Source organism: Rhinolophus sinicus, linkage group LG05, assembly GCF_036562045.2.
Source record: "Rhinolophus sinicus isolate RSC01 linkage group LG05, ASM3656204v1, whole genome shotgun sequence".
Lineage (NCBI taxonomy): Eukaryota > Metazoa > Chordata > Mammalia > Chiroptera > Rhinolophidae > Rhinolophus > Rhinolophus sinicus.
In genome coordinates this window covers 79571393-79581453 of record NC_133755.1, presented here as the reverse complement: position 1 = coordinate 79581453, position 10061 = coordinate 79571393, and the positions used below count along the sequence as shown (strand labels likewise).

At 49.0% G+C, this 10061-nt stretch overlaps 2 protein-coding genes across 8 annotated transcripts; one reads left to right on the top strand and one right to left on the bottom strand.

The window, feature by feature from the left end:
* Positions 1 to 331: 331 nt before the first annotated feature.
* WHR1 (winged helix repair factor 1) lies at positions 332 to 7504 on the bottom strand. Of its 6 annotated transcripts, none has more exons than XM_074332722.1 (7): positions 7370 to 7504; positions 7095 to 7231; positions 2490 to 2585; positions 2044 to 2183; positions 1169 to 1266; positions 869 to 1061; positions 332 to 752 (listed from the first exon to the last, which is right to left on the bottom strand). In XM_074332722.1, the coding sequence occupies exons 1-6, from the start codon at positions 7467 to 7469 to the stop codon at positions 910 to 912; spliced, it is 723 nt and encodes a 240-aa protein (XP_074188823.1). In that variant the 5' UTR covers positions 7470 to 7504; the 3' UTR covers positions 332 to 752; positions 869 to 909. The 6 variants fall into 6 exon arrangements, with proteins under 6 accessions (XP_074188823.1, XP_019571091.2, XP_019571090.2 ...); XM_019715532.2 differs by having other exon boundaries at positions 914 to 1061; XM_019715531.2 differs by having other exon boundaries at positions 914 to 1061; positions 7095 to 7252; positions 7370 to 7503.
* A 109-nt stretch (positions 7505 to 7613) lies between these two features.
* On the top strand, positions 7614 to 10043 carry DXO (decapping exoribonuclease). Of its 2 annotated transcripts, none has more exons than XM_019715524.2 (7): positions 7614 to 7959; positions 8151 to 8551; positions 8722 to 8957; positions 9047 to 9266; positions 9387 to 9522; positions 9656 to 9750; positions 9833 to 10043. In XM_019715524.2, exons 2-7 carry the CDS (start codon positions 8196 to 8198, stop codon positions 9981 to 9983), a joined length of 1194 nt encoding a protein of 397 aa, XP_019571083.1. In that variant the 5' UTR covers positions 7614 to 7959; positions 8151 to 8195; the 3' UTR covers positions 9984 to 10043. The 2 variants fall into 2 exon arrangements, with proteins under 2 accessions (XP_019571083.1, XP_019571084.1); XM_019715525.2 differs by having other exon boundaries at positions 7820 to 7959; positions 8190 to 8551.
* The last annotated feature ends 18 nt before the right edge of the window (positions 10044 to 10061 follow it).

Sequence of the window (10061 nt, the reverse complement as noted above, 5' to 3'; positions counted from 1 at the left end):
GTGTACGGATGTGTACACACGTGCTGTATAGTGGGTGTAGCACACCATTGGTGACACAGGGCTTGTCAAGGCCCTAACAAAACAAGATACTAAGACACTGGTCTCTTACTCTAACCCCCACAAAAACTAACTACATTAGGCCTTGGTTTTTTGCAGGCCATGACAGAAATTCCGTGGTTAGATCAAGCACACCCTTACCAACCCCCAGGCAGAGTTCACTTCAAACGTCCTTTTTCCTCTCTGAATGAGGCAAAGTTCAGGCCCAACTGTGCTTTACCTCTACCCCAAATGAGGCGCCACACATCACATTAAACAAAAGACACCCAGGAAATAGCACCAGCAGAAGTACTTTATTTGGCAGTTTCAACCCAACATGTAGTAAAGAGAACCCTGCCCTCCCTCACCAGCTCCCTGGAAACCACACCTTCTTATCCCAAGACAGTAATGGCAGCATCTTGCTACACGAAAGGCAGCAGCCATGGCCTTGGCAGTCTCTGGCTCCATTTCCATGGAAGGGCGGAGAAGTATTGCCCAAACCCCACCACTGGCTCAGGTCCCAGGTAAACAGCAGCAGTCACGTCTGACCCTTTGTTCGCACGGTCACAAGCCCAACACTCATCCTGGTCCCAAGCTTTCCCAAGGTGACCCTGTCTCAGCCACCACTGGACAACACTCCTGGGGAGGTGTGCAACGATGAGTAGAATCCTCACGTCTCTGGCAGGCGCAGGAGGGTTCCAGAAGTGGTGGAGACACTGCGCAAGACAAAGACATGGCTGGAACCAGACAGAGGCCCAAGATCTAGGAGACTCAGAGAGTGGCGGGAGGACACAGGAGACTGAATGAAGCAACAGTGGGGAGGATACCCAACCTTGGTCATCGCTCTGTGACCACCAGAGTTGGGGGCAAGGCTCACCAGTCCACCAGCTGGGCCCCAATTAGGTCGTGCACGTGGTAGGCAAGGCCGAGTCGCACCGTGGCAGGCGGCCGCCGGCCCAGAAGCTCTGACAGGAGCAGCTCCCGGTACTTGGCCTTCCGGACCATGCCGAGGACAGCCTGGCGCCCTGAAGGAAACGTGGCATAGGAGTGGGGAAAGGAGAGGCCTGCAGGCCAGAGGAGCCACCAAAAGGTGTTCTTGAGGGGCTGGGGGCTAGAGCTGCAGTCAGGATACCTTTAACAAAACACTTAATGAATCTCCCAGCTCCAGGCACAGCTAGCCACCAGCTCCCAGCGTCTCGGACAGTAAGGACTCCGGCGTTCACCAGCTGCCTAAGAGGGGTGCGAAGCCAGGAGAAATGAGGCCTGGGCTGTGAGAATCCTCTTTCCTCCCCACCCCCTAATGTTTGGACACCATCTCCAGAAACATAGGCATGCAAAGGGGCCCCGCTCCCTGTACCTCCTCTGCTCATAGCAGGCTGCCAGAGCCGCACCCCTGCGATCCCATCAGCCTACCTGACTGCCCTCCCACTCCTTCCTTTCCTGCTACTATTACTTGTTCACTAAAACCGCTCTCGGAAGCCCTCCCTGACCACATGCCCTGACACACGCTCAGTCCCACCCCCAGGGGAGAAATAAGGGCCTTTCTTCTGTGCTCCTGCCACTGCCTAACAGACCTCAGCACAGCTCCTGCCACAGCTTACTGAAAAGAAGTTCCTCAAGTGCTTTCACCCACACCACGGGTTACGAAGTAGACAGCCTGAGCCAGACACAGCCCCTGAACTGGTATTTTTCTTTAGCCCCTGCCTGGTGTTGTTCTTTTGAATGTGAGCGCTTTGGGGGCATGTCAACTCCCACCATTCTCTATTCTCTTGGTCTCTATAAGCATTGGATTAACTTCCCAGATCTCCTGAACCTGAGTCCAGGGCTCTTCCCAAGGCCCAGGTAAGACAGGCCTCCTCTCTTGGGGGGGAGGAATACACAAATTTAGGTCATTTTTCTAAAAAGTCAGCCTTTTTGGCAGGTTCAGCAAAAGGAAAAGGACAAGGTTGGATGGGAGGGTGGCACGGAGGTGCCAGGTGCCTATTTAGTTGGTCCCCCAAGTCTCACGTGATCTCTGTGTCCCTGAAGCCAAAGGTCTGTGTCATTTGGTCCTGCTGGAAGCTAAGGTCCCCACAGGCTGGAAGCACTGAAGCCAGAAACTTCTGCACTGCCCCAGCATATGATCGGCCATCGCAGACCTTGAGGACCTGGAACCAGAGGTGAGAGACATGGTTCGCCCCTCCCCCCTGCCAGCCCCCCCTCCCCCCCCACCAGCGACCTCTTTCCCCAGGACATGTCTCTGCAGTGGGAGGAAGGCTCCTTCCTGCTAGGTTCTTCCACCTTTCATGCTTTTCTTCCTCTTCCTCCTCCTCCTCTCTCTCCTATTACTACTTACCAGAGCCCTGTGCCCTCTGTGAGATGTGGGGCAGAGGAATTGGCTCTTTTCTTGATTTCCTTTCCCCAACTTCCCTGCCTGCCCACCCCCGTCCCCCACGACACACAGTCACACGCACTCTGGTCCTGTAGTCCTCGGTGAAGATGATGCCATGGGCATCCAAGTCGAAGCCCAGCTGGATGACTCTGATCTCCCCCTGTTCCTGAAGCGCCTTCTGTCTCCAGAAAGATGGGAGTGAAAAGAAGGGTGTCAGGGTGAGATGCTCTGCTATACTCTGGGTACTCTGGGGCAGAGAGGTTTCATTTACTTGCACTGGGGAGTTTTTCTCTAAGTAACAGAAAAACTGTGGGGAGAGAATCAGGTAGATCACCAAATATTCTTTTCCAGTTAGGTACCCACCCACCCACCTCATCTGTTGTCTGTTGAACAATCAGTTTACATTTTCTAAGACCAATCATATGCCAGACACTAAGATAAAATAGTGATAAGACACAGGCCCTGCTCTCAAGAATTAACAGTCTAGATTTTGGGTAGGGGAAGATAAGAGAGGAATATGAGACAAAATATTTAAAACAAATAAAAATCAACCAAGGCCACTGTTTCAGGAATACATAAAGAACCAATCCACCTGCTGAAAATTAATTAAAATGCTGAATAAAATATTATTTAAAAAATTTTAAGCATTAAAGAGCTCATAAAATAATAAGGAATTACCAGACTAATATAAAATCTAAGTGAACACAGAATTCATACAAGTAGCAGGGACATGGAGGACATTTGATGATTTAGGAAAATCTCTCCAGCAGTCAAAAATAACTGGGCACACAAGAAAACAAAATTCAAAAGGAACAGACAATAGAAATAGAGCTCAAAAGACATGTTATCACGGAATTATCAAAAATATACTATTTAAAAAACACACAAAACTGTTTATAATACTAAAATAAATAAAAGCCATGGTAGAAAATTTCAGCAGGAAATTCTAAAAATTGGCATAATGGATTTGAAAAAATCCAAGTAGAAATTCTAGAACTGAAAAATAAGGCAAGCGCAATCAAGAACTTGATGGATGGGTTTAATGAATTAAGGCACAGCTAAATAAAAAGCTACTAATCAGTAAGACAGATTAAAAAACTAACCACAATAAAGACAGTCAAAAAGATTGAAAATGCAGAGAAAAGGCTAAGAAACGTAAAAGATATAAAGAGAAGATCTAATATATGTTTAACTGGATTCCCAGGAGGACTGAAAAGAGATAATAAAGTAGGCGGAATATTTAAAGAGACAATAACAAATCCACAATCACAGAAGTATATTAATCCAATTCTCATTAACTCAGAACAGACAAAGTAATCTGTGAAAAAATAAAACACTTCAATAATAGCTCTAGTTACTAAGAAATTAATAACTGAATAATGAATATTCTTTTCAAATACACATAGATTATTTAGCAAAACTGGCCACATAGCACAAAGCAAGTCTCAAAAAGTTTCAAATGACTGAAATTATATTGTGTATGTTCTCTGGCCACAATATCATTTATGACAGAAATCAGTAACAAGGTAATAAGAAAATGTTTAGAAATTAAGACATACATTTCCAATCAACCCAATGAATCAAAGAAAAAAATCAAAACGGAAATTAGAAGATATTTTGAAACGAATTATAATGAAATTATATACCAAAACTTGGGAGACAGGTAGATAAATATCAATACTTAGTGGCCTGACATGCATCTATTAGAAAAGAAGAGGGGGGGGTGGGGATAAGGGGAAGGTGAGAGGTTTTGAAAACTAGTCAGTAACCACAGATGGTCATGGGGGTTTGAAAATTAATTTGGGGAACGTACAGAGTGGATGGGGGGAGGGGGGTTCACACAGTGTGAGGGATATAAATGATAAACGTCTAAGTTTTGCTTTGTCTTGTGCACCTGAAACTAATAAAAATAAATAAATAAATAAAAAATAAAAGAAATATGATTTGATAGAAAAAAAAACACACAAAAAATAAATGAATGGAGGGTAAGGGCGGTGGGGGATGGGAGATGAGGGTAAGGGGGATCAAATGTATGGTGATGGAAGGAGAACTGACTGTGAGTAGTGAACACACAATGGGATTTATAGATGATGTAATACAGAATTGTACACCTGAAATCTATTTAATTTTACTAACAATTGTCACCCCAATACATTTAAAAAATAAGTTAAAAAGAAAATAAAAATTAAAAAAAAGAAAAAAAAAAAAGAAAAGAAGAAGGGGTCAAATATATGGTGATGGAAGGAGAACTGACTCTGGGTGGTGAACACACAATGTGATATATAGATGATGTATTACAGAATTGTACACTTGAAACCTATGTAATTTTACTAACTATTTTCACCCCAATAAATTTTAATAAACAGAAAAAAGAAAAGAAGAAAGGATGAAAATTAATGGGAAATAAAAGTAAAATAAACCTAACAGTAGAGGGGAAACAGATTAACAGAAACAGAAAACATGCATACGAGAGAGCAACAAAGCTAAACGTTAATTCTTTGAAAGACTATTAACACGGATAAACCACTGGTGAGACTATCCAAGAAAAAGTGAGGAGAAACCTAGAAAAAGCAGATAACCAATACTAGGATGCAAAACAGGTCAACACTACAAATTCTACAAACAATAAAATGAGATTGTAAACTTTATACTAATGAATTTGAAAATTTAGATGAAATCAATAAATTCCTAGAAAAATGAAATTTCTTCCATGAGAATGGACAAAATGGGATTCACAAAACAGAAATCTATGAAAATGTATTAACTATAACTACACGCAACAACTTGGAAGAATGTCTAAAATATTCATCTAATGAAACAAGATATAAATATGTACAGTATGATACTGTTTACATCAAGTTCAAAAAAATGGGAAAAAGTAAACTGTTATTTATGGATAAACACATACGAGTAGATGGTATAAAGAAAAACAAGAGTGATTATCATACCAGTCAGGATAGTACCGCAGTTACCTCCCAAGGACATAAGGTGTTTTGAACAGAGAGAGATGTATGTGGGATGGTGCCATGTTCTAGTCTGACTTGGGTGGTGGCGAAGTGGGTATTTGCTTTGCAAACATTCTTTAAATCGTGTGTGTGCATATTTATATTTCTTTTGTGCCAATTTATATATATATATATATATATATATATATATATATATATATATATTTTTTTTTAATCTAGGCTAACACCACTAGATTAAAAACAGACACTGTATGAGGAGTGGTGCCACTTGACTTGCTTCCTCATGAGACGAGCTGGTCTCCATCTTCCTGTTCTTCCCTCTTCTTCCTGACAGGTTGCCAGATTAACCTTCTACCTGCTAAACCCAATGGACAGATTTGCAATATTATGTTTCTTGACCTCTTCAGAGACCACTACCCTCAATCACGGGTTCTAATATCTCCAACTACTCCACCTTCTTGAAAATTTCTTTCACAATAGGACTCTTCCTGGGTTCCCCCTAATTCTGGCAGTTCCCTCCTCTCCCTTTCCTTTCCCCTTACATCAGTGGATTTCAAATTTTAAGGCACATTAAGAATCACTTGGGGCAGTAGTTCAAAAATGTAGATTCCCAGTTCCTAACCCATTCATTAGCCTGAATGAGTCCCAGGAGCCTGTATTGTTAAAGAAGCAGCCCGTGTAATTCTGATACAGGTAGAACTCAGGACATACTCTCAGAAACACTGCTTTAAGTGTTGGTATCTCCCAGCACTGTGGATTTGGCCCTATTATCTTTAACTGTAAACCCAAGATCCATAACCTTGGGCCGCAGAGGATCTGTGAAACACCCTCCCCCCAAAATTGTACATGTACCTGTTATATATGTGGCATATATGCATTTTTTTCTGGAAAGAGAGCCATAGCTTTCATTATCTCCTAAAGTTTGTAAAAAAGTTACAAATCACTCTTCTCCTCACTCTTGCTACCCGATCTCACCCACATTCCCAGACTGACCACACTACTCACTTCCCGGTAACTTCCAGTTCTGCATCACTGGCCCAGAATCCCCTCCAAACCCTCATATCCAACTGTCTGCTACATATTTGCCTGTGGATGCTCCACAAGCACCTCCAACTCAACGAGTACAAAATTAGACACGTCATTTCTGCTCCCAGCCAACTCAGTGTGCTCCTACTCTATTCACTCCACCAGCCACTCAGTCTGTCATCTGGAAAATCTGAGTTATCCTGGATTCCTGCCTTTTCCCTCTTCCCACATCCCTCCTTCACCAAGCCTCTCCCCCGTACTATACTACCCTAAGTTAGACCTTCACCAGTTCTCAGTATCTTCCTAACTGATCTCCCTGCCTCATCTCATTACTTCCAAGCCACCCAACAAACCGCTTCCTCTCCTGTTTACCATGCTCTACCAGCTCACCGCCTTCAGTGTAAAACGGAAACACTGATGCACAAGGCTTGCTGTAATCTGACATCTGCCTACATTCCCGGTGCTGTAGGCTCCAACCACGCCCAATGACTCAGTTTTCCGCAAAGCTTCGCTCTTCCACCATGACTTGGTATATGCTCCCTGCTGCCTGAGGGTCTTTTAATAGGTATGTAGCACTCCTGTGGCACCGCAATGCCTGGCCCAGAAAGACCTAACGCTTGCTGAATGGCAGAATGACTGGCCGACCGACTGAGGCTCTGAGTGCCGCTTGGGTCCGCGGCTCCGACGCCCCTCACCAGCTGCCGGTCAGCTGCCGTCCGGTCCGGCACGAGGCTGTACACCTGGCTCCTGAGCGCGATGGGCGGCAGCGCATCTTCGAACAGGCCTCGCGGGAACAGCCGCACCAGTTCCGCGACTGCGGCGCGCGCCGACCCTGGGCGGAGACACCTGGTCACTGGGGTGGGAGGGGCGCACAATCAAGGGGGCGCCATTCTCCCCACATGTAGGGTGACGAGAGGCGAGGCCACTCCGGCTGAGGTCCTGAGCCTCGCCCCGAGGTTGCCATCGTTACCTGCCTCGCCCCTCAAGGGATCCGCCTCTGTAGGCCCTAGTTCCCGCCGCCTCTTCAGTCCCAAGGTCTCCGGGACCAGGCGCTGCCTCTTCCGGCTCATGTCCCGGGAGCTTGGGGGCCGGGGAAAGGGTAGGTGCTGAGGCAGAGATCCCGCAAATAGGCTTCCGGCGCGGAGCAGTGACGTCTCGGAGGCCAGTCAGCTCAGTGTGATTCGGCCGACGCGCTGACGGTGGCGGCGTCCTCGTCCTCTCTCGGAACCTGGCTGGGGGGCGGCGCCGATGCGGATCCCGGCCCCTCCCGGGCCGGCTGAGGCCCCGCAGCCAATGCTGCTTGTCTGCCTCCAGCAGCGCTCACGGCCGGGGTGCCTGGCGGTTCTGCGGGGCGCCGGGGCCGCGTTGCGATCAACCCCCAGGTGCAGAGCGCAGCCCCGTACGCCACCCACCGCCCCCGAGGGTGTGCCTGCCACTGTCGCTGAATGAGTGCGTCATCGAGAGCGGAAAACCACTTTTGCATCCCTCTTCGACTTCTGGTGTGCCTGCCGTGACGTCATAGCTCTGCGGAGGTGGAAGTCGAGGTTGGCGGGCTTAGAGGTACCCAGATCCTTGATCTGAGCCCAAACACCATTCACCTCTGGAAAATCGAGGGGCGGAGGGAATCAAGGGGAGAGGTCGTGGGTGCACCTGGCCACGGTTGTTTGAGGGGCTAGGGCCTGCGTGTTTCAAGGCCAGAGCCTGGCCATCCGAGGCTTTCTTAGTTCTGACCCCGGGTCCCGCTTCTCCAGGCCTCCTCTATAAAAGGAGAACTTCCCCCCACCTATCAGGACGTCATGGAGCCCAGAGGGACCAAGAGAGGAGCTGGGAAGACAGAAGTAGCTGAGCCTCGGAATAAAGTCCCCCACCCAGCACCTTCACTGCCCACAGACCCTGCCCTCTACTCTGGGCCCTTTCCTTTTTACCGGCGCCCTTCCCAGCTGGGCTGCTTCTCCCTGGATGCCCAACGCCAGTACCACGGAGATGCCCGAGCCTTGCGCTACTACAGCCCACCCCCCACCAATGGTCAGGGCCCCAACTTTGACCTCAGAGACGGATACCCCAACCGATACCAGCCCCGGGATGAGGAGGTCCGAGAGAGCCTGGACCATCTGCTACGCTGGCTCCTGGAGCATCGAGGCCAGCTGGAGGGGTGAGCAGAGCAGAGCACACAAGATGGAGAGACTTGCACCTGCTCTTTAAAATTAGCAGAGCCAAAGCTGGAGGGCGTTCAGTCTTTAGAAGGAACTTGGGCTGTTCTTTGGGGAGCCATTTGAGCTGGTGCTTGTGTCAGACCTTCAGCCTCTAACTCCTCCCTCTCAGGGGTCCAGGCTGGCTGGCAGGAGCCATCGTGACATGGCGCGGGCACCTGACAAAACTCCTAACAACACCGTATGAGCGGCAGGACGGCTGGCAGCTGGCAGCCTCCCGGTTCCAGGGGACACTGTACCTGAGTGAGGTAGAGACGCTGGCTGCTCGGGCTCAGAGGCTTGCCCGGCCACCCCTCCTTCGGGAGCTTATGTACATGGGGTACAAGTTCGAGCAGTACATGTGTGCAGGTGAGAGTTGCCCCTGCTCTGTAGCCCCCTCCCCCTTCCCCAGAGACAGAACCACTGAGAACCGTGCTGCCACTTCTCTCCTTGTGCAGACAAACCTGGAGGCTCCCCGGACCCTTCTGGGGAGGTTAACACCAACGTGGCCTTTTGCTCTGTGCTACGCAGCCGCCTGGGAAACCACCCTCTGCTCTTCGCAGGGGAGGTAGACTGCACAGACCCCCAGGCCCCATCCCCACAGCCCCCCACCTGCTATGTGGAGCTCAAGACCTCCAAGGAGATGCACAGCCCTGGCCAATGGAGAAGCTTCTACAGGTTTGCGGGGAGGGGCAGGGCAACAACCTAGAACTGAGAGCTGGGAAAGGGATTTGGGGGAAGAGGCTGGAGGGTGGAGATGGGGTCCCACTGACACTGATGCCTCACCTTTCCTGACAGACACAAGCTTCTGAAGTGGTGGGCTCAGTCGTTCCTCCCAGGAGTCCCAAATGTTGTCGCTGGCTTCCGTACCCCAGAGGGTTTCGTCTGTTCCCTCAAGACTTTTCCCACCATGCAGATGTTTGAACATGTCAGGGTAAGGCAATGGTGTCGCAGCACGCACTACCCACAGCAAGACCACAGGTCCATTGTCCAGGGCTGCAGCTACACCTTCCCCTTCTCCTACCCTCACCCTCACTTGTCTCTGCCTCCTCCTTGGCCCTCTCCAGAATGACCGTGATGGCTGGAATCCCTCCGTGTGCATGAACTTCTGTGCCGCCTTCCTTAGCTTTGCCCAGAACACAGTTGTCCAAGATGACCCCAGGTGAGGCATTCAGCTCTGCCCCTCGCTGGGTCCCGGAAGCCCAGCCTCCAGCCCTCAACTAGCGACTCCATCTTCCCCTCAGGCTCGTCCACCTCTTCTCCTGGGAGCCTGGCGGCCCAGTCACAGTGTCTGTACACCGAGATGCACCCCATGCCTTCCTGCCCACATGGTACGTGGAAGCCATGGCCCAGGACCTCCCATCACCCCCCAAGACACCCTCCCCCACGGACTGATGCTGCAGTGGGGGCGGGTCCTGTCTCCATGCACAGATAAAGGTCTATTTCTGCGTGGTTCTTTTTGCTGTGTCTTGA